At 43.9% G+C, this 24,485-nt stretch overlaps 2 protein-coding genes across 4 annotated transcripts in view; one reads left to right on the top strand and one right to left on the bottom strand.

The window, feature by feature from the left end:
- The window catches only part of LOC144598068 (HORMA domain-containing protein 1-like), a 32,545-nt gene extending 14,415 nt beyond the window's left edge, over positions 1 to 18,130 (bottom strand). The window contains exons 1-8 of the mRNA XM_078407951.1: positions 18,100 to 18,130; positions 13,898 to 13,988; positions 11,464 to 11,608; positions 9,073 to 9,136; positions 5,809 to 5,845; positions 5,562 to 5,582; positions 708 to 734; positions 355 to 422 (exon numbers count right to left, since the gene is read on the bottom strand). Of these exons, the coding sequence (XP_078264077.1) occupies positions 355 to 422; positions 708 to 734; positions 5,562 to 5,582; positions 5,809 to 5,845; positions 9,073 to 9,136; positions 11,464 to 11,608; positions 13,898 to 13,945 (410 nt within the window). The 5' untranslated portion in view covers positions 13,946 to 13,988; positions 18,100 to 18,130. The remainder of the gene's footprint in view (positions 1 to 354; positions 423 to 707; positions 735 to 5,561; positions 5,583 to 5,808; positions 5,846 to 9,072; positions 9,137 to 11,463; positions 11,609 to 13,897; positions 13,989 to 18,099) is intronic.
- Positions 18,131 to 18,477: 347 nt separating this feature from the next.
- The window catches only part of dmap1 (DNA methyltransferase 1 associated protein 1), a 60,366-nt gene continuing 54,358 nt past the window's right edge, over positions 18,478 to 24,485 (top strand). For 2 of the 3 annotated variants that reach the window (XM_078407947.1, XM_078407949.1), the window contains exon 1: positions 18,478 to 18,558. The gene's annotated coding sequence lies outside the window, so the exon portion shown is untranslated. Of the gene's footprint in view, positions 18,570 to 24,485 lie in introns of all 3 variants that reach the window. The other variant, XM_078407948.1, reaches the window with a different exon arrangement.

Here is a 24,485-nt window from a genome sequence, read left to right as displayed (position 1 = left end):
CAAAATAATTAAAAGCTCACACTTTGGGTGTGAGTAACTCTATTCACAAAAAGCTCAAGTATTCAATGTTACTCCAAGGTTACAAACTAGCTATCTCAGGTCCTCAAATGTGAACACCTGCAACTCTGAATTCAGGGCACAGAGCTGATGGCAGTAGTGCAACAAAGGAGTGTTGTTATGCCATCAGTGCAGATTTATCAGAATGATACCAGAGCTAAAGTTGTGAGGACAAATTGCACAGACGGGGCTCATCATTTCCTTGAGTATCGGTGAAGAGATAATGCAATAGAAGGATCAGGATAATTAAACAGTTAGAAGAGAGTCTATTTCCTCTGATAGAGCCTAGTTTGTTACCTTAAAATATCCAGCTTTGGTCCATCTGCAGTGTACTTGAATTTAAACTGGTAAGACTCAATTATGCTCTGTAGGGAAACATGATTACGTATCGGTATAATTAACTTTCATTTATATTCATAGATTAAAAAATTATCTAGACATTTAATATCTTAATAGATAAATATATTTAAATATTAGAAAGACATTTAAAATCACTGTTAAGAAACATATAGACAGGTACATGGATAGGATTAGAGAGATATGAGCCAAACACAGGCAGGTGGGACAAGTGTCGGAGTAGGCAAGTTGGGCTAAGGGCCTGGTTATATGCTGTATGGCTCTATGACATTTTACCATGTATAAATGCTTACATTTGGATCCTCAGGATCTCTATGAACCTAAAAAAAAAATCAAATTTACAAAATTTCAATACTCATTTTCATTTAATATGCGTATTTCTTCTATCATCCGATTGACATAAACTAATATGGTTTCTCCATTTTTCACAATACCTTTCCCTGTCTCCTGAACACATATCTTAAGCCAAGATGAAGATTTTGACAACACTGTTACACTTTCCACACCAGATCCAAATAATCACCCTTTATGGAGGAGCCACAATGCTCGGCCACAAATTACTCATAAATGCTGGCAATTGGAATTACCTCTAAGAAAGCAAGTTTGTAACTTTGGCACATGCTTTTCCAAGCATGGAGCTCCCAAGTTTGTTGCTGATTGACTCCAGCTCCATCGCTTGTGGTATTTTTGGTAGTGTTGTTTAGACTGCAGAATGATATTGATTAGCCAGTAACTTGGGCAGAGCAATGGCAAATGGAATTTAATCCTGATAAGTGAAGTGATCCATTTTGCAGGATTAAGTAAGGGCAACATATATACCAATGATAGGGCAATAAGGAGTACTGAGAAACAATGGGGTCTAAATCCAAAGATCCCTGAAATCAGCAGCAGAGGTATAGAGAGCAGTGAAGAAAGCATACAGAATGCTTGCCTTCATTGCGCTTTTCGAATAATAACAAAGGATTTTAAGTAATCAAAGATTGATTAGTAGGACTGGCTGTTGCAATCCCTGGAGTTTTGAACTACAATTAACTTGCATGGTGTTGTTCTTGGGGATGACCCTAGGTGATGTTGCTACCTTTTAGACACATTTTCAGTTGTGTACCTCAACGTTACTGGGTGTTTCGGCCTTTTATCACAAGACACCCTCAGTCGAGGCAGGCCCATCGCAGGGTGATCAGACCTGGGTGAGTGTCTTATGGTTAGCCTCTAGATGGTCACGTGGCAGTCCAGACAGCATCTCTTCTTTTCTGCCGCAGCCAGTGACTGCTCCGTTCGGCGGCATTGGCAAGTTCTTTGGTTGCTTTCCTTTGTGCCTGCCCTCTGACTCCTACTTCCCTCAGGAGCCTTGCGTGGAACTGGCTACAAAGCCCCTGCACCCCACCTCCACTGGACGCACTTTTACATTCCAACCTCGCTCCTCTGCTTCTACTGTAAGATTGGAATATCTCAGCCTTTTCCTTTCCTATGTCCCGTCTACAGCCTCCTCCCAGGGGACCGTCAGCTCAACAATGAAAACAGGCCGACAGGAGTTGGACCAGAGGATGAGGTCTGGTCGCAGGTTGGTAGGTGCGATTTCAACTGGGAAGGCGAGTCACTGACCTAGGTCAACACGCACTTCCCAGTCCCTGGCTGCATTCAGTGGGCATGAGTTGAGAGGCGAAGGGTTAGTCCTCCATTTCTCTCTTTTCCGGATGAAGGATGGTATTTGTGGGAATGTTATCTGGGCATTGATAGGCATGGTGTTGGTGGTAACTCTCTTGGACTCAAGTTCACTTGCTAAACACCTCAGCACCTGGTTGTGTCGCCAGGTGTATCTACCTTTGTGTTCGGCTGGTTTTACAACTGACCAGGATGTGCTTGAGGTTTGCTGGAACTGCACACAGGGGGCAGGCTGGATCCTCTCCCAGCCAAAGATTTAGGTTTGTGGGAGAGGGAAGGACGTCATATGTGGCTCTGATAATAAAGCTCAACATATTTGACTCCATAATCCACAGCTCACTCCATGTGATCTTCCTCCTCTCAACGCCCTCACACCTCATTCAGCGGCCTTGCTTGGCTTGGGATATGGCTTTGGCACACCTGGCTGCATCTTCTTGGTGGCGCACCTCCTCCACCACCAGGTGCCGACATTCAGCTGAAGTTGCCTTTTGCCATGTAGGATTCATTGCTCCCAAGCCAAAGCCCCCTCTGCCTTGTTGGACATGGCCCACGATGTCCCGGTGTCGGAGGGCGGATTTTGCGTCCAGTACTGCTGCGGCTGGAGTCCATTTCTTCCCTGTTGCTAGGGTTGGAGCGACGCCTCTTACTATTGGGTCCCGGGATTCTATCAGTGTCATGTCCAGTCTTGCTTTGGCACATTTGTATTCCTCCATCAGGCTTGAGATTGGCAGTGAGAGGGCTCCATTCCCATAGAGCCCTATGCTGCTGAGGCATCTCGATAGCGCAAGCCACTTCCTCATTTGTGAGTTCACCAGTCTTTCCAGCTAGTTGGCATGGGATAAAGTGACTTCGTAGATGGTAATTGGCCACATGAGTCGGGGCAGCAGACTGAATTGAAGGCACCAAAACTTCCCTGGGAGAGCAGTAGCGCAAGCCACATCCCCACTTGTGAGTTCACCAGTCTTTCCAGCTAGTTGGCATGGGATAAAGTGACTTCGTAGATGGTAATTGGCCACATGAGTCGGGGCAGCAGACCGAATTGAAGGCACCAAAACTTCCCTGGGAGAGCAGTGTTGTTGATTTGCTTGAGGCCACTGATGGTATCCTGCCTGAGTTGTTCCACCTGCTCTGTGTCTTTCAGGTATGCGGTGTACCATCGCCCGAGGCTTTTGACAGGCTTCTCCAGGACAGTTGGTATTGTCTTGTCATTGATGCGGAACCTTTCGTCAGTGAGCCGGCCTTTGACAATGGAAATACTGCAGGATTTGCTGGGTTTAATCTCCATTCGTGCCCATTTGATGTTTTCCTGGAGTTTATCCAGCAGGCGTTTGGTGCATGCTTTTGTTGTTGTTATTGTGGTCATGTCATCCAAGTACGCCCTGATTGGAGGAAGACACAGCCCACTCTTCAAGCGTTCCCCACCGACCACCCATCGTGATGCTTGAATGATGTGCTCCCTTGCCATGGTGAAAACCAGGGGAGAAATGGTGCAGTCCGCCATTATGCCTACCTCAAGGTGCTGCTACGTGGTGGTGTTGTCCTGTGTTGTGACACAGAACTGGAGGTCCTGGAAGTAAGCTTTTACCAGCTTTGTGATGACCTCTGGGACCTGGAAGAAGTTAAAAGCTGCCCAAAGAGTCTCGTGGGGCACTGAACCAAATGCATTGGCAAGATCTTAGAAAACCACATGCAGATCTCTCTTTTCCTCCTTGGCAGTTTGTATCTGGTGCCAGATGACGTTTGCATGTTCCAGACATCCTGAGAAACCACGTACCCTTGCTCTCTGCACTGACGTGTCAATGAAGTTGTTGCTCTGCAAAAACGCTGAGAGTCTTTGGGCCACAACACCAAAGAAGATCTTTCTTTCCACATTCAGAGGGCTGATCTGGCGGAATTGGCTAATGGTTCAGGAGTTCTTTTCTTTGGGAATTAGGATCCCTCCTGCTCTTCGCCATGCCTTAGGTATGATTCCTTTCCCCCACTTCATTAGCTTCCAGAGGTATTTCAGGACAGCAGGGGTGTTATAGAGCCTGTATGGAATGCCATTGGGCCCTGGGGATAATGCTGTTCTTGCCCATTTAACTGTTCTCCACGTCCTTCCATGTAGGAGGCCTTATGTCCATCTGGTGCTCAGGTGGGTGAATAGGTGGCATGTCAACTGGAATGGTGACTGGCTCATGCCTCAGGTTGTTGTAGTACGTCTTCCTCAGGTGCTTCTCCAGTTCCCCTACAGGTATTCTCAGGATCCCGCTCTTCTCCTTGACAAAGAGGCTTTTGACAAACTTATATAGGTCTCTGTAGAAGCTTTCCCTCGCCCGTTCTTTCTTCATGTGTTGCTTTCTCAGGCAGACTGCTCTTCGCAGGATTGACAGGCACTGCTTTACTTCTGCCTGCAGTGCCTCGAGTCCTTTCGTTTCTGCCTCTGTGGCCTTCCTCCACTGTTTTCTCAGCTGCCTCCTTTCCTTCACCAGTCTTTCGATCTCCTGCTGCCTCCTGGACTTATACTGGAGTGATAGTTCCTTCTGTGTTCTCTGTTTCTTGACCTTCACCCCAAATCTCCCCAATATACATTGAATCGGGCAACCAGCACAGCAATTGGCAGAGCAGCAGTGCCGGCAGGACACAAACCACGAAGCTGCATCTGTGGCTGGAAAATGTATATGGTGTCTCCCATCTTCTCCAGTTTTCTTTCTACACCTCCCTTCAGTCCTTCCAGAACATGGACGAGGTTAGTGTTAATGGTCTCCCACTTAGGCCACAGGATTTGAGGCTTTTTTCCTTCCATCTTCCTCTCTACCGCTGGTTGGGCTCTGGACTCATGTCCGTTGGTGGGACTGTACTTGGTTGAGCTTTGCCTGGGGTGCTGATACCCTGTGGGCTGTGGTGGTTATCCTGCCACTGCGCTTCACTCGACTGATTTGACCTACCTCTTAGAAAGTAATGGTCAATGCGAGGCCCCTCACCAAGCTCTCTCAGGCACTTTTTTTCTGCCCTGGTGGATCTTGAGACCCTTCTCTGATGTTATCTTTTTCCAGCCACAGATGCAGCTTCGTGGCTTGTGTCCTGCCGGCGCTGCTGCTCTGCCAATTGCTGTGCTGGTTGCCTGATTCATAGTTGATTTCATTCCTAGGTCTGTTGCCGTGTGGTCTGTCTATAGGTCTCACAGACTCAAGGGGTATTCTTCGAAGGGTGATTAGAACTCAAATGGTAGATGTATTAATTTTAATAGAATCTACATTTTAAGCAATCTTTTGTCTTTACAATAATTAACAATCCTGTACATTTCCAATTATTTCTATTCATACTTCATTTCAAACGTATATATTTATTCTTATGTTCTTACTTATTTCGAAATGTTTGTATTAAGTACAGGAGTGTAGAATCATCGTTTTGAATCCAAGAATATATCCTAGAAATCTAATGAATTGTTGGTTTCAAAATATTACATCCAATAATAAACATGTACATTTTTGGAATGTACTTACTCCCAAAATAATTGTTCGAAGCTATTGAGAGAAAAAAAAACATGGTTTATAAGAATATGTACTTATTGCGCAAGGAAATAAAAGACACTAAAATTAACTTACAATCTAGAAGTACTTACAAAGAATAACTTTGTAATTTTTAAAATAAAAATATTAATAATTTTATACAATAAAGAGAACACAAGCTTGCAATGTATAAAATAGAATACTGGAAGATAATAATCTATTTGACACAAAATGGACTTACAAATCCTTTCTCCAAGGCATCAAAACACCCCATCATCCTGGAAAATAGAACATTTAAATCAGCAAAATGAGTGAGGAATTTAAATAAGATTTGAATATAACATATCAATGTTTCACACAGCAATGAAAGTTTACGTCCTAGTTCTTTCAATAAATAGATTTTACATTATTTTTTAAAATAAAATATTTATTCACTTACATGTCCTAAAATATTTTTTGAGCTCAGGATGATTGTGTTGTGCTCCTGAACTGTGTTGAGATCAGTCACAAAATGGGAATTCAGGTTCCCAAACTTGTTTCCAATTTCCATGTTACAATATGCAGATTTTAAAGCAAGAGATGAGGTGAACAATAAGGAGGATGTCACTAGTGGAATTACTTTGTGTTGAAATTACCACACAAAATAACCACATTTACATCTATAAACATGGTGCACATATGATGTATGTAACTATCCTCTACTCACTGCATTTTTCTGGAGATATTGCACTGGTTCTATTGGATGAAGTTACTGTTGTAAAGTGACATCAGTAATGGGAAGACTAATATGATAGGGCACTTTGAAATCAAGTTGAAGGTGGTGTTGGGACCTTTAAATAGCATTAAAGTGGATAAATCCACAGAGCCAGTTGGGATCTATACCAGGTTAATGAGAGCAGATGGTAGAGGGCTTGACGACAATCTGTATCTTCACTAATTGCAGGCGAGGTACCAGAGAACTGGAGAGTAACCAATGTTGTTCCTTTGTTTGAGAAGGGAAGTAGAGGTAATCCAGGAAATTATAGGTCAGTAAGTTTCACTTCAGTGGTAGGGAAGATATTGGAGAGGACTATTTGGGATGAGATTTACTTGCATTTAGAAGAGCATGGGCTACTTAGGGACAGTCAGCATGGCTTTGTCTGTGGCAGATCACATCTTAAAAGCTTGACCGTTTTTTTTAAAGGTGACCGAAGAGGATAGGACAGTGGATGTTATAACGAAGAGTGGATGAACACAAATGTAGATGGGTTGGTTAGTCGGTTTGCAAATGACGTGTGGACGTCGGAAGCCCGCAGGCCCCTGGGTGGGGGCCGACATCGGGAGTTCCGGCAGCGGCAGAGTCTTCGCCCGCCCCGAATCGCAGGGCTTGGGTCGGCCCGCCGCGGACCTTTCACCGTCCGGCACGGCGCTTCAATGTCGGGAGCCCCGACCGCCCCGACGTGGCAACTTCAACAGCCTGACCGCGGGACAAGACGGCAGGGGAAGAGAAAAAGACATTCTGGCCTTCCATCACAGTGAAGAGGTGACTGGAGGAGACTCACTGTGATGGATGTTTCTTTTGTTTGGTGTTGGTTTATGATTGTATGTGTTATTGCATATTTTTATTGGTCTTATTGTTGAACTGCGAGTAATCTTTCATTTCACTGCACATTTATGTGTATGTGACAAATAAATTGACTATTGACACGGAAATTGGTGGAGCTGTGGACAATAAAGAGGGCTGTTAAAACGTACAGAGGGATATAGATCAGCTACAGAAACAACAGATGGCATTTAATCCAACCAAACATGAGGTTCTGCATTTTGGGAGTTGCATGTAAGGGGAAAGTATAGAGTTAATGGCGAGACCATTAACAACACTGATGTACAAAAGGATCTTGGAGTCAATGTCCATAGCTCCCTAAAAGTGGCAACACAAGTAGATTTGGTGGTAAAGGAGGCATACGGTATGCTTGCCTTCCTTGGTTGGGGTTTTGAGTATAAGGGTCAGGAGGTCATAGAGCATCTTTATAGAACTTTACAGTATTTGGAGTGTAATGTGCAATTGTGGTCACCCCATTACAGGAAGGGTGTGGAGGCTTTGGAATGTGCAGAGGAGGTTACCCGGATGCCGCCTGGATTAGAGAGTATTAGGTACAAGAAGAGGATGGACAAACCTAGATTGTTTTCTCTGGAGCATCGGAGGTTGAGGGGAGACCGGTTAAAAGTATATAAAATCATGAGGTATAAATAGTGTATGCAGTCAGAACCTTTTTCTCCACAGCGGAAATGTCAAGGATGAGTGGGCATAACTTTAAGGCGAGCTGGGCAAAGTTTAAAGGAGATGCGTGGGGCAAGATTTAAAGGAGATATATGGGGTAAGTTTTAGTTTACACCCCTTGTGCCTAGAATACGCTGCAAGGGGAGATGGTCGAGGCAGATATGATAGTGATATTTAAATGACTTTTAAATGAATATGCGAGGATAAGGATTACATGCAGGCAGAGGACATTGGTTTAATTTAGCATCATGTTTGGTACACATGTTTTATGAGCAAATCCATTTTTGCTGTTACCATTTGCTATGAGTTAATTCAAATGCCCCCATATGCTTCCATCCACTTACCTAAACTCTATGGTTGATAGTGTTGTAACTAGAAGCTTCACTTCTGATTTTATTCAAAATTACCAAAATCTAAACATAGCACAAAAAGTAAGGAAATTTGTGTTTGGTAGATTATTTCTTTGTTGTAACAATGCTTCTTGGCAATAAATCTTATACCGTTGGAAAGCCTGTTTATTTCCCTTTTAAATGGTGCCACATTTGTAAGGAACATGCATTTGTGGGATGAGCAGCAGAGCTGAGTATGTGGGTTGCGCCCATGAAAAATCTGCCAAATCTTCTCTGCCAATGCCAAACAGCTTATTCTGCCATTGACTCTTGTTCGGTGTTGTTTGGTGGATTGGATGATTGAAGTCTGAAGAAACAAGACATATTGGCAATTTAACAATTTATTCATTTAATAAACAGGAGCTACAGTAGCGTGTGGAAGAGCCATACACAGCCATAACAGCCTGGCACCTCCTCCTCATGCTGGTCACCAGCCTGGTCACACATTGTTGTGGGATGGCATCCCATTCTTGTCAGCACCTGGGGGTACCAGAAGCTCAAAACAAGAGTCAATAGCAACAGCAGAATAAGCTGTTTGGCATTGGCAGAGAAGATTTGGCAAATTTTTCATGGGCGCAACCCATATACTCAGCTCTGCTGCTCATCCCACAAATGCATGTTCCTTACAAATGTGGCACCATTTAAAAGGGAAATAAACAGGCTTTCCAACGGTATAAGATTTATTGCCAAGAAGCATTGTTACAACAAAGAAATAATCTACCAAACACAAATTTCCTTACTTTTTGTGCTATGTTTATTTCTTTTTCCTGCTACAACCATTCTATTGCCTCTGGAAATGTAATTTAATTATGTATTTTATTGTTAAATTGCATGCAAAGATAAAAGTCATACTTACCATTTTACTACTTTGCTTGCTCCAGGAAATCGACTATCTTCACGCAATATTTTTACACACATGCCTTGGAAATGATGGTCACAATCATTATTTCACACTTTAAAACTCAAGTGCTCATAATATATTACGAAACAGGAAAAAAGTCTGCCATTGAAATAATCTCAGAATCCAATTGTACAAATCGCTCAAATTCACATTTATACCAGCCAATTGCTTACACTACCAACATAATTTCTAACTCTAGAAATTGTATTACTGCCTATCAACAACATTAAGACTGCAATGTTAGTCACATCGGGATCAATGTCTTCAGCTGCAAAGTTCAGTCAGCATCAGCATGGTATGTTCCATTGTAAGACATCAATTGCATGTGCTCATCTCAGCAGTTGCAATCCTAACTCAAAACTTTTAAAGGGCACACAACACTCTTACATCAATGTTATTACTTAATGAATAGATGTGGCAATGACAGGTTGGGGGCGGGGAATGGAAAGTGTCAGATGGATCTAAGCAATCTGGTGAGGAACAGCGGCGAAGGAGGCTTGTTCTTTGTGTGTGGGAGGCCAAGGAGATCCGCCAGGACTGCAGCCTGACATTTTTGGACAGGAACTTGTCAACACAGCATCTGTAAAGAATAATAATGTATTTGTTCAGTCAATACCTGCCTGCATTTTGAGGATTCTGAAATGTAGGCAAATCCCTGTGCCTACTTTGGTTGACATGGTTGAGTGCAAAAAATCTAGATGACTTCTCCACTTGCATCTAGAAGTTGGGTGACCTCCCCAACGCAGCAGTGAGCAGAAAACAGATGTTTACATATCAACAGCAGCCTGGAATTAAATTGAGTGACTGAAATCTTGACTTATTTGGCAAAGCTGTCCAGCCAATGCAGATTGTGTTTGAGGTCTTAGATCTCATTGGGGACAGTACTCCAGTGCGGTGCTTTCATATAGCATAGGTTTCCTGAGTAAAAAGCTGGGCAAAACTTAGTTGTTCCAAGTTTAAAAATATATATTTTTTTCAAACCAGTGATGTTAAAAATCAAGTCAAGGCAAATTCTGAGTGTTGCACTTCTATTGATAACATTTGGAAATTTAATCAGAAAAAAAATTCAGGGGGCAACCAAAATTCAGGGAAATTGAATTATCTTCTCAAAGTCAGGGGCAAATTTCTTACACTCCAAGACACCCTAAAATGGGTGCAGTTGCTGTACTCAAGATTAAGCAACCTTTGAGCTGCATCGTACTGTTTTGATGCATTTAATGCAAAGGAATTTTAGGCCGAATGTTTATCAACAAAAATAACGTATTTTAAAACAACTACTTGCCTTAAGACATTTCAGGGATGGACGAACACACAATATACTCAAGTCAATAGATGAAATAGTTCTGGGAGGCATGGTAGAGTTTTAAAATAATGCTACCAAATAATGATGTGGGAAAGAGCATGAAGAAATTTAAAGAGGATTAAGACTTTTAGTCCAATGAACCAGGAATCTGGAACCAATTAGTCTGCAAGGATGTCAGGGATGGGTGAATGGCATTTGATGCCAAATAGACAACGAGCAGAGGTAATTGATGGATTGAAATTTGCAGAGATGGATTAACAGCTCGAAGGTATTTATTCACAAAATGCTGGAGTAACTCAGCAGGTCAGGCAGCATCTCAGGAGAGAAGGAATGGGTGACGTTTCGGGTCGAGACCCTTCTTCAGATGGATTAACAGCTGATCTCAGTAAATAATGATATGGTTCAGTCTAAATTAGTTTGCCCTTGTTCTACAAATGATGTTGTAATAAATCTGAGTTGAAATCTATTTGAATGAAAGTTGTATCATTGTAACATAGATTAACTAGAAAATAAACAATGAGAATCTTGTCCCACTCAGTGGCGAAACACATGGTTTTCACTGCAATGCTATCTATGATTTAACGATGAAAAGTAGAGAAAAATTGGAAACAAATTTATTTAAATGGCTTACGGTAAAATGTCACAATTATTATAAATCAAGGAGGACAACTCAAGTAAGTTAATGGTAAATTACACTGATCCTAATGAAGTAGCAAGAAAAAGATCCATTGGCAACTTTGTAGAACTTGACCAATTAAACAAATAAAAAACACTTTTAACAAGGTCTATTAAACTAAATGTGCTACATAGTTAGTTAAGAAATAAATCTCCGGCCTGATAGTAAGAAACTGTGCAACTTCTTTTCAATATAATTTTCATTTCTACTTTAACTGCATATTTTTTAGGACATCACTTTCATTACATGCAAATATTAGTTTAATTATTTGGAGTAAAACAAAGCCATGATTGTTCAACTGTGTCAAGATTTTGGTATGACTTTCCTGAGATAACTGAACTATATGTCAAACCAAAAATATGTTTACCTTCTAAGTATCGTGTTCTATAGGCGTCTTCTGGAAATATCCCACGCAAGTATGTGATGCAAGATACTCCTACAGCCATCATTCTTTTTATAAATACAAGGGATTGGTGTTGTGTTGTTACATCATTAGGAAATATTGCACTCCACTGGCAGTTCAAGAAAAACATTGGGAAAATAAAGTGAACCATTTGAGAATCATATCAAGATGAGAAAATCCTCACAAACGTCTATTTCTCAATTGAATAATTTACGCATTCCATTTTCAGCTCTATTTACATTAATGCAGAAGATATTTTTCTTATAGGCATAAGAATTGACTGCCTGAAAATTGGACAAAAATAGATTTAAGGAGGCACGGTGGCGCAGCAGTAGAGTTGCTGCCTTACTGCGAATGTAGCGCCGGAGACCCGACTATGGGTGCTTTCTGTACGGAATTTGTACATTCTCCCCGTGACCTGCGTGGGTTTTCTCAAAGATCTTTGGTTTCCTCCCACACTCCAAAGAGGTGTACAGGTTTGTAGGTTAATTGGCTTGGTAAATGTAAACATTGTCCCTAGTGGGTATATCCTATAGGATAGTGTTAATGTGCTGGAATCGCTGGTTGGCGCGGACCCGGTGGGCCAAAAGGGCTTGTTTCTGCGCTGTTTCTCTAAACTAAGATTTCTATCATTCATTTTTCCCTTCAAAACAATACTTAAAAACTCCACAGGATTGGTTGGGGAAAAAATAGGATGCCTCTTCATCATTGCAACCCCAGATTATTGAAAACATTCCTCTTAAATTCATTGCCACAATGCACACTAATATCTTCACTTGCAGAAAACACATGTTTATACCTTTCTGAAATACATATAAACCCGAGCAAGCATAGATTTCATAGCAAATGAGTTGGTCTTCGCATCATCATAATCATACTTTATTAGCCAAGTATGTTTTGCAACATATGAGGAATTTGTTTTGCCATAGTCATACCAATTAAAAGCAACAGAACACACAAAGTACATTTTAACATAAACATCCACCACAGTGACTGCTCCACATTCCTCACTGTGATGTAAGGCGAAAAAAAGTTCAATCTCTTCCCTTCTTTTTTACCCCGCGGTCAGGGGCTTTGAGCCTTCCGTTGACAGGATGATCTTGACTCCCCTAGCCGGCGGCGTTCGGGCCCTCCGCATCGGGGCGATCAAGCTCCCGCATCCGGGGGGGGGGGGGGGGAAGAAATCTCAGCTCCCCCACGCTGGACGATCTGACCCCAGGTCGGGGCTGGTCGAAAACATTGTGCGGCTGGAGCTTCCTGACATCGGTCGGTCTCCACCCGAGACTGCGAGCTCCTCGATAGCGAAGTCCGCTGGCCGTGGTTGGAGCGTCGATCCCAGGCAAGAGATCGCACGCTCTGATGGTAAGTCCACGCCCCGCAGTGGGGTTCAAAGTCAGTCCCGGGCAAGACCGTCAGCTCCATGATGTTAAACTGCAGAGCGACCAGAGATACGATACGGAAAACACTTGCATCTCCGGCAAGGTAAGAGATTGAAAAACAGTATCCCCCGATCCTCTCCCCCACCCCCTACACAAAAACAAACCAGAGAACATTAACACAAACTTTTAAAACACACTAAAAAAGGTTGAATAAACAGACAAGACTGTTGGCGAGGCTGCCATCATGGCGCCACCCGGTGTACGGATGTTCACATCATGTTCAGCACAGGCACTGTGAAATGGCCTATTTTTGTGATGTGCTGTTCTACAACCTGACCCCATCAAGAAAGTGATGTGTCGTTTGAACATGTCCAATATCTCTGGTACGGCAATAAAGAGAAGACAACCTCTGACATAACCACCTAAACCTTCAGTCCTTACACACAAAGTCATCCAGGATCAGGTGGTGACGGGAGTCCCACATCAGAGAAACAGGCACTGTATCAGCAAGAAAAGCAAACAGACATGCTTAACATAGATACCAGAGGATACATTATTAACTCTGCAGAATGAAAATATTAAAGCCTGGCGGCAGAATGAACATTTTTTGTCCTTTTGTTTTCTTTCCTCCGATTTAAGAAAGATATGATGCAAGTGGCTAATACAATATTGAAAGTGTACTCCTTTAAGAACCGTAGCATATGACCAGTTACTCTATATGCAACTACAAATATTTAAATGCAAGATCAGGTAAAATAAATTGCCCGCGTCGGCGTCAACACAGTATGCTTTATGTTCCTCTGAAGTTCTTCTACTCATAAATCAGTTTTTAGTTTAATTATCAGGTATTCTTCATTATTTCCGAGAGAAACTGAGGCTCAAGCAAAAATGGCAATCACAATAACAGAGCTCAATCCACATTATTTAACATGATTTACTTTCAACATCTAACATCCTGTAATAGATTGTAGAGAAACTTTGTTGCAAAATCTATTCTTCAACTGGATGAAAATATTTACCCCAGATATTTGCTTATCAGACACTCGCATTTGTTGTGCTGTTGCCATGGAAACAGGAAGGCTTTTCTGGTATTTCTAATGAATTGTTATCCTGCAGCAGAAAGATATACGATAGATTCAAAGTCAGAAATCAAAATAAATAAGAAACATTGTCCCTTTTCCCCAATAGCAAATTCAGTATGAACAAAGCAAACGTGCCTGCATTATTTATACTCTTGTACTTCAACATTTTACTATTCACATTGCAAAAAAAGTTTAACACAGAAATTACTACATATAAATAAGAATTTGGGCCAACAAAAACACATATTAATCAGGTTCTGCAGAATCTGTAGAAAGGGAAAACATTTTTTTCCAATTGGTTTTTCCTTCAGTATTTTGCTTTTCATTCCACAATTGTTTATTAACAGCTCTAATCCTACATCCATTGTATTTGTTATATCCCTTTTAGACAATAGACAATAGGTGCAGGAGTAGGCCATTCAGCCCTTCGAGCCAGCACCGCCATTCAATGCGATCATGGCTGATCACTCTCAATCAGTACCCCGTTCCTGCCTTCTCCCCATACCCCCTCACTCCGCTATCCTTAAGAGCTCTATCCAGCTCTCTCTTGAAAGCATCCAACGAACTGGCCTCCACTGCCTTCTGAGGCAGAGAATTCCACACCTTCACCACTCTCTGACTGAAAAAGTTCTTCCTCATCTCCGTTCTAAATGGCCTACCCCTTATTCTTAAACTGTGGCCCCTTGTTCTGGACTCCCCCAACATTGGGAACATGTTTCCTGCCTCTAATGTGTCCAATCCCCTAATTATCTTATATGTTTCAATAAGATCCCCCCTCATCCTTCTAAATTCCAGTGTATACAAGCCTAATTGCTCTAGCCTTTCAACATACGACAGTCCCGCCATTCCGGGAATTAACCTAGTGAACCTACTCTGCACGCCCTCAATAGTAAGAATATCCTTCTTCAAATTTGGAGACCAAAACTGCACACAGTACTCCAGGTGCAGTCTCACCAGGGCCCGGTACAACTGTAGAAGGACCTCTTTGCTCCTATACTCAACTCCTCTTGTTATGAAGGCCAACATTCCATTGGCTTTCTTCACTGCCTGCTGTACCTGCATGCTTCCTTTCCGTGACTGATGCACTAGGACACCCACATCTCATTGAACATCCCCTCTTCCTAACTTGACACCATTCAGATAATAATCTGCCTTTCTATTCTTACTTCCAAAGTGAATAACCTCACACTTATCTACATTAAACTGCATCTGCCATGTATCCGCCCACTCACACAACCTGTCCAAGTCACCCTGCAGCCTTATTGCATCTTCCTCACAATTCACACTACCCCCCAGCTTAGTATCATCTGCAAATTTGCTAATGGTACTTTTAATCCCTTCATCTAAGTCATTAATGTATATCGTAAATAGCTGGGGTCCCAGCACCGAACCTTGCGGTACCCCACTGGTCACTGCCTGCCATTCCGAAAGGGACCCATTTATCCCCACTCTTTGCTTTCTGTCTGTCAACCAATTTTCTATCCATGTCAGTACCCTACCCCCAATACCATGTGCTCTAATTTTGCCCATTAATCTCCTATGTGGGACCTTTTCCTTCACCTAATAAAATAGCTTATTTCTTAAATGGTAATATAGACCTTGCTTCAGCAATTCATCCTACAAATGTTAGGCTATAATAACCATCTCATTGTAACAACAAATTTATTGATGTCTTAAGTGTTGCATTCTGAATTAAATGTAACCCTATTTTCGATAAAATATTTATTTGTTTTGAAGTTTACAAAGTGCTTGTGCAAAATATCTAACTTTAAATAGTGAGAAATGCTTGGTAGTACAATGATTTCAAATTGTGGAGAACAACCTCGTTGGCACTTCTCGTCCCCCAACCCTATCTCAGTGATCATTTTCCCTTCCTCTCATTTTCTTATGCTGCCCCATTTTTATGTGTGGGTTAACACGTCAGGTTCTCCCCTGCTTTACTACCCATACATACTCTTAAGGTTTATATTATCTTTTCAATATAGTATATTATCTTTCACCGTTCGAACTTCTTTTGACAATTCTGCCCTTGGAGGGTTCACCTTGTTTCCCGTTTGTATGTCTATTATTTTTTTATTCTCTTGTTTACTTGGACTTTATTTTCTCACTAGAACTCTCTGCTGCAGCATGCGGGTCCTCCCCAGGCTACAACCATCCAACTTATAGACACCCATACATACAAACGGGCCGGAACAATCAAGGACTGGGACAGGGACTTGGGCAGCACAATGACGCAGGCAGTTGGAGGAGCCGTTGCCTCACAGCATCAGAGACAGAGTTCGATCTTGACCTCAGGTGCTGCCTGTATGAAACTTGCACGTTCTCGATGTGACCACGTGTGTTTCCTTCCACATCCCAAAGACATGCAGTTTGTGGGTTTATTGGCTTCTGTAAAATTGCCCCTAATGTGTAGGGAACGGATGTGGAAGTATGATAACATAGTGTGAGCAGGTGTGGACTCAGTGGCCTGATTCCATGCTGCATCTCCAAACTAAACCGAGCAAAGCTAGGAACTCTGAACGAGCGACTGCTCTTTATTAACTATTACCCCAATGATTTTTTAAAGCCAACCATGCCACTCCCACACATGTCCGGTCATTCTCTGTCACCATTAATTCCTGTCTTTTATTTTCAGTCTATTTCGTCTAACTCTATGTTATGAAAACGATGGATTTCAAACAAACATCTGCAATATCTGGTCATGCATCGTGGTGGACAAATAAATGGCAGAGATTCCACAAAGGTCTAGAACTTAATGAAATAACAACCATACAATTTACTATGTCAAAGTGAAATTCACCGGAGATATCCACTTCACAAATGACAAATCCTATTTGACTAATTACTATCTACACCCCTGTGTGCTTGGTCCATCTCCTGCACGACTGCTCTCGCGGACTATTACCGACTCTCTTCTACACTCCGCATTTCTTGACTCCCCTTCTCTTTCCATTACCTGTTCTCTTAACCACCCGTCTTCACCTTCCCGCCTCACGCTCTCCCATTTACTCCCGCGCTCCGTTCCCACCTTCCCTCCCCAAGTTTCCCCCATTTACTCCCGCACTCCCTCCTCAAGCTCCCCTCATGTACTCCCGCGCTCCCTCAAGTTTCCCTCATTTATACCCGCAATCCCTCAAGCTCCCCTAATTTATTCCCGCGCTCCCTCCTCAAGCTCCTCATTTACTCCCGCGCTCCCTCCTCAAGATCCACTCATTTATACCCGCACTCCCTCAAGCTCCCCTCATTTATACCCGCACTCCCTCCTCAAGCTCCCCTCATTTATACCCGCACTCCCTCCTCAAGCTCCCCTCATTTGCTCCCGCGCACCCTCCCCTCGTTCGCTCCCTCACCTACACCCACGACCGCCTCACGCTCCCCTCGTTCCGTCACCTACTCCCATCGCGCCCGCCTCGAGCCTTCACCTGCTCCCACGCGACCGCACCCGCCTCAACCCTCCCGCATCTGCTCTCGCGCCGCCTCGAGCTCCCTCACCAACTGCCGCGCGCCCGCGCCCGCCCGTTCCCGCGCCTTTTTCACTCAACGTCTCGCTCGAGCACCTTCGCGTGTTGTCCCTACCCACCCCACCCGCGGTTGTTTCCTCGCAGAAACACTTCGTGCAATGGAGGCACAAGTAGTGGTGATTGCGAACACTGGAGTAACTCAGTAGATCAGGCAGCACATCTGTGGAGGGAATGGACAGACGACGTCTCGGGGTCAACTTCAGATTGACGATGGATCCCGACCCGAAACGTCGTCTGTCCGGTCTCCCCCCAGATGCTCCCGACCCGGTGACATTACAGCGCTTCACATTTCACTGAACATCCCGTGGAAATTCAGCCGCTGCTTTCAACGGCTTCTCAGTTCAGTCTAATTTATTGTTACGTGTCGCGATGACAGTGAAAAGATTTTGTTGCGTGCTATCCAGTTAGCACAAAGACTATACATGATTACAATGAAGCCGTTTACAATGTGTATAGATACATGATCGGGGACCTGTGAAACATTTTCAGTATTTATTAATAGCGAATCCATCAGCTCCTCTCTAAACATTGAAAATAACTTTTGGTGGAAAAAAAACTGGCTATTTTCAAATAACAGAAATTGCTGGAAGAAAAAGTCTCAGTATATCAATACAATACCTGCAGGATTAGAAACAGCTGGTGATTTCGGTTTCGAAACCTATCACATTCAAATCCGTTTGATGAAGGGTCTTACACACGAAACATTAACTTTGCTTCTCTTTCCACCGATGCCGCCTGACATTTCTGTAAAGTTACACACAATATAGACACAAAATTCTGGAGAAACTCAGCATCTCTGGAGAGAAGGAATGGGTGACGTCTCGGATCGTGGCTCACCTTCAGTCCATCCTATTCTCCAGAGATGCTGCCGGACCCACTGAATTATTCCACAATTTTGTTTATTCTCAGTAAATTAATTCCCGCCCCGCCTGTCGAACTACAATTCCCGACTTGCCCGCAACCCGCACATGCGCAAAGCCATCACGCCGCTCTCCCACAATGCACCCCGGCCGACACACTGTTTCGCGGAAAGCGCAGTCGGAAAATTAAAAGGGAAAAACTAAGCTCGCTTTTGGGGTGAGTACAAGGTACACGTGTTTTGCATCAATAATTGGAGAACGTCGTCTTCGTAATTATGTATTGTTCGTATTTATTACTGATACAAACGTTAGAATGAAGAGTTTGGGCCTAGGCGTGAAGGGAAGCCCTGTGCAACATCAGGTTCCTGCTCACTGCCCGGACTCTGGTGTTGAAATGAAATGTCCAGTAGGTGGAAGCAGATTTCAGACCTCAACTAAGACCCGAGTCCCAATTTAAGTAAAAGCATTGAGATACATGTATCTTTTTCAAAATAATTTCATGTATACGCAATAAGGAAAATGCCAGAATTTTAAAAAAATGTTCATGGTGATGCAAGCAATTGAAGGATATACTGAAGCAGGGTCCTGACCCGAAACGTCACCCATTCCTTCTCCCCAGAGATGCTGCTTGTCCCGCTGAGTTACTCCAGCATTTTGTGTCTACCTTCGATTGAAGGATATATACGCAGATGAGCCAAAACATTATGACCACTGACAGGTGATGTGAATAACATTGATTATCTTGTTACAATGGAACCTGTCAAGGGGTAAGATATATTAGGCAGCAAGTGAACAGTCAGTTCTTGAAGTTGATGTGTTGGATGCAGGAGAAATGGGCAGAAGTAAAGAACTGAGCAACTTTAACAAGGGCTAAATTGTTATGGCCAGATGACTGGGTTAGAGCATCTATGAAACAGCAAGGCTTGTGGGGTGCTCCTGGTCAGCAGTGATGAGTACCCACCGACAGTGGTCCGAGGAGGGACAAACCACAAACGGACGACAGGGTGTTGGGCGCCCAAGGCTCATTGATGTGCGAGGGTATCGAAGGCTATCTTGTTTGGTCCGAATCGACAGAAGGTCTACTGTGGCACAAATCACAGAAAATGTTAATGGTGATCACGGGAGGAATGTGGCACGATACACAGTGCATTGCACCCTGCTGCTTATGGGGCTGTGTAGCTGCAGACCGGTCAGAGTGCCCACGATGACCCCTGTCCACTGTCGAAAGCGCATACATTGGGCACGTCAGAACTACCGGCGGGGGGAGAAGAAGAGGAGGAGGAGGAGGAAAGGACAGGGTTGAGCGAGCTGGGAGAGGAGCAGCGGGAAGAACCCTAGCCGAGGGGCCTGGAGGGTCTGCAGGGGCAGAAGCAACGAGCACTGGAGGTCGGTGACCCACCGGGACCTGAGGGCAAAGGGCCGAGAGAGTCGTGCTCGAAGGCCTTGGAGGAGGAGGCAGTGGAAGACGAGCGGAGTGTCGAGCCCGAAGAGGAGAGGGAAGAGGACCGGGGAGAGGCTAATCGGCGGCGGAGACTGAGCAGCAGCGAGAGCTGCGCCGGGCTCTGGGAACCGAGGAGGAGGACCAGGCCACGGCTCTGCTCGGCGGCCTCAACCTCCAGGTGTTGAGCGCCGGTCAAGTGGAAGCGGACCCAGGCTGACGGAGAGGGCGAGCGGGGAGAAGGACTGGAAGGCCAGCAGGAGCGGCGAGGGGCTGAAGAACCGCAGGAAACGAGGCGCCGAGCAGTGGAGGAGCCTGGAGGAGCGAAGGAACGGCGAGAGGTGTCGGGACGCTTGGAGCACTGGGAGGGAGCTGGAGGCGCGCTGATGGGAGAGGCTGGGTGAAACCGAGCTGCAACAAAGTGCGGCCGCAACATTGAACTGCAGTGCACGGTGTGCCCTCCAGTAGCGTTACGTGGCAACAGTACGGGTCAGGGGCCGTGACCTCGCCTGCCGTGCAATCACTCTATAGTCATTAGCAAAAATTTTAGCAAACTTACTCAAAATGCCAAAAACAAACTGCAGGAGGAACTCAGCAGGTCAAATAGCATCTGTGGAAGGAAATGGACAGACAATGTTTAGGCTCGCATCCTTCTTCAGACTCAGTTTGAAGATGGGTCTTGACCTAAACTGCGTGTGTCCATTTCCTTCCACAGATGGTTGCAGACCCGTTGAGTTCCTCCAGCAGTTTGTTTTTGGCATTTTGAGTAAGTTTGCTAAAATTAGCTAAGTTTGCTAATGTTACTAAAATTGGTGATATACTGAATAGTAAAGGAGATTATGTACGATTACAATCAGATCTTGATCAATGGTTTAACGGACTCGGGAATGGCTGATACAATTTAATGGTTCAATGGTACTTTATTATCACGTGTACAGTAAAATTCTTTTTTTGCATACAGTTCAGTGATAATCCTACTATAAATTAGGCACAATCACGCTAAATATAAGAGCATGAAATATAAGAGGTAGACCACACTGAGTCAGTAAATAGCATAATAAAACATTGCTATATTTTAGGTGCAATCTTGTACCCTTCAAGTCCAAAATTAAATAAAAAAAATTATAGTATGAACTCGGCTATTAAGGCCAGTTGTCTTGATGGCGGCACTGGGTCAGACTTGCAGGGGTCGCCCTTGTCAGATGACGTGTCGATGTCCTCCACCTCTGCTTCGCCATTCTGTGTCTCTGTAGATAATGTCTGCTCTCGGACTCTTGGAGAAGTGCCTGATCTAATGGAGTTCCAGGCTGCTTCAGAGGTCGCAGCAGCCCAAAGCCAACTCGACCATTCCAATGCCTCCTTGACATCGATCTGTGAATGCTATTCTTCACCTTTGACAGCTGTCATGCCACAGGGTGCCTCCTGCAGCTGGCCAAGAATGCTTCAGAGTGCCTTCAAAGATGTAGGTGATCAGTCATATAAATGCAAGGTGTTTCATTTTGTTGCGACAAACCAGGGCAGAACGGGCATAAATAGTAGAGTTTTTTGGAGTGCTGTAGAATAAAGCAACCGAGGGGTGCAGGTACAGAGTTCCGTGAAAGTGGTGACAGAGGTATGCAGGGTTTTGAAGCTGCGGCGCTTGGCAGTTTGAGGTTGGGTTTGTCCCAGTAGTCCTCAATTGAATTAAATAAATTTTAGTAGCCAAATATGTGTACATACAAGGAATTTGCCTTGGTGCTTTGCTCGCAAGTAACAACACGATATACAGTAGACAATTAAAAATAAAACATAGTTTAAACATGAAGAATGAAATAAAATATCTGAGCACAAGGAGGCTACAGACTTTTGGCTGTTGAGTAGAGCTACTGCTCGTGAAAAAAAGTTGTTTTTATGTCTGGTTGTGGCGGCTTTGACAGTCCGGAGTCGCCTTCCAGAGGGAAGTGCTTCAAAGAGTTTGTGGGCAGGGTGAGAGGGGTAAGAGATGATCTTACCCGCTCTCTTCCTGGCCCTTGCAGTGTACAATTCATCAATGGGTGTGGGGGGGGGGGGGGGGGGTGGTTGCAGCCAACAACCTTCTCAGCTGATCGAATGATGCGCTGCAGCCTCCGGATGTCGTGCTTGGTGGCTGAGCCAAACCAGACCATGATGGAGAAGGTGAAGGTGAAGACAGACTCAATGATAGCAGTATAGAATTGAACCATCATTGCCTGTGGCAGATTGTGTTTTCTCAGCTGCCGCGGGAAGTACATCCTCCGTTGGGCCTTTCTGACTGTGGAGTTGATGGTGGCCCCCCATTTAAGGTCCTTGGAGATGATGGTTCCAAGGAACTTAAATGACTCCACAGATGTGGCTGTGGTGTTGTTGATGGTGAATGGAGGGAGGGGAGGGGGAGCTCTCCTAAAGTCTACAATCAATTCCACCGTCTTAATGGCATTGAGCTCCAGGTTGTTGCGATGGCACCAGGACGCCAGCTGTGTCACTTACTATCTGTAGGCAGATTCCTCCCCATCCTGGATCAGTCCAATCAGGGTTGTGTCATCTGCAAACTTGAGAAGCTTGACAGAGGAGTCTGTGGGGGATGCAAAAGGTAAGGGCCTGAAAAATCCAAACCAAGACATGTTCTTTTGTGGACTTGTGTGTAGATTGACAATTTCTGGTTGGATTGGGGGAGAGGGTGGTGGTAATGTAGGGGGTGAGTGGGGAGGTTATGTAAAAAGCTATAAAATAATTTTACACATTCTGAGGTATAATTACAAGTTTATCTTTCAGACAATATTATCAATTAAGATAACATGATACAATTTTTGTTCCTGATATGAAACTAATTGAAATACAGTAAACCCTCATTTTAACGGATTCCTTTATAACGGATTTTGGTTTGGAGCAGACAGATCTGCCGACCCACCCCCGTCTCGCACTGCCTCCCCAGCCCCAACCTCCGATGCTACATGCGGCTTGCAAGGTGCGAGTCCTTCTTTATTCACAGCATGGTCCATCCAGTTGATGGGCCTGTTGTTGCGGCTCATGTTGTAGTCTCTGGTACAGAGCTTTCTTCAGGTTGCTGCCAACGACAGGACATTTGGTCACTGTGGAGCTCTCTCTCATCTCACCAGCTACCTCTTCATTCTGTTGGCCATTGCTTTGTCTAATCGGCCTCCCATCCCCTCCACCACCTCCCCATCCTCCTCACATCACTCTGCCCACTCAGTCTCTTCCTCCTTCCACTGCCACCTCCTCACCCGGAATCGCTGACATGCTCCACCTTGGAAGAAGTTGGCAAATGCAGGGGAGAAGGAGGAGGAGGAGGAAGTTGTGTCGGGAGAGCAGACAAAGTGACGGGTGAGAGGGGAGGGAGCCCCACGGTGACCGAGCAAGTCCTGTCGGTAGCAGCGGCCTGAAGGAAACGCGTCCTGTCGGGCTACAATATGATCTGCAACAACAGCCACATGAACCGGTGAATAAGGGCTCACTGATGAGAGGGGAGGAAGGCCCCTGGTGAACGAGCACGTCCTGTCGTTGGCAGCGACTTGAAGAAAGTGTGTTTTGTGGGGGGCTACAATGTGAGTCACAACAACAGCTGTGTGAACCGGTGAAGAAGGGCTCACTTGTGCAGACCAGTGGCATTGGCGCCTAGTTTTAAAGTGAAACAACATAAAGTGCTGGAGTAACTCAGCCAACTGAATCAGTCTGAGGATGGGTCCCGATGTCATCTATCCATGTTCTCCAGAGATCCTGACCCACTGAATTACTCCAGCACTGTGTCCTTTTGTCTATTAACCATCATCTGCAGTCATCAACAATAACAGATACCTCTCACCACCGTTATGGTCTGTTATAATTAGGGTTTACTGCAGAAGGACCAGAATGGAGGGAGTGGTGTCCCTGTTCCTGTATATCTGCACTTTTGATGTATTCTTACAAGAGTTTACAAGAGTGAAGAATTTACGCTTCAATGACAAGAGATTTGAGCTCCAGTTACAATATTTTCAAAAATAACTTACGATTGGAATTGAGTACTTAACTTATTTTTGGATATAAGTGAATGGCTTTTAAAGTGGTTTATTGTATAAATGGAAACTATAAATAAGATTTCATTTTAAATGGGAAAATTATGTAAACTGCTAACACTTCATAAGTAATGGAGATAAAATTGGTGGTATACACCTTCTAAGGTTTTGCATAATATTCCATCAAAAATGAATTATCCTGAACACCCGTATAACATTAATTTAATAAGAACTATGTATCATGGATTTGGAAGGAAGAGATCCTTTCTGACAAAAAAAAAAACACCTTGACTTCTTTTGAAGACAAAATAGATTAAGTAGCTGGCACTTGAAAGCTTAGTTCCACATGAAAGACTTCTAATTAAACTAAGCTTTACACAAATCTAGTTTTAAAAATAGGAAATTGAATACCTTTGTGGTTTACTAGTAATAACTCCTTCTAATGGTTCTGCAATCCCAAAATCCACGAACTGTGGAATCTGAAGCAAATTACTTAGAAATATGTCAATTCTTCAATAAACTCTATAAGCTTGTATCCTTAATCTCTTGGTTGTCCCACCCCTACTTTCCCTATCCCTTTAGCACAAATGTACTTATAATACCCAGAAAGTTTGTACCTAACAATATTGAAGGAAAATTAAATATTAGAAGGATTGCAACAGTTCAAGGAGATGGCCCAACATCATATCCTCAGGGAGA

Source organism: Rhinoraja longicauda, chromosome 11 (assembly GCF_053455715.1).
Source record: "Rhinoraja longicauda isolate Sanriku21f chromosome 11, sRhiLon1.1, whole genome shotgun sequence".
In the NCBI taxonomy this organism is placed as follows: Eukaryota; Metazoa; Chordata; class Chondrichthyes; order Rajiformes; family Arhynchobatidae; genus Rhinoraja; species Rhinoraja longicauda.
Note: the sequence above shows the minus strand (reverse complement) of the source record. Positions and strands in the feature narration are given on the sequence as shown.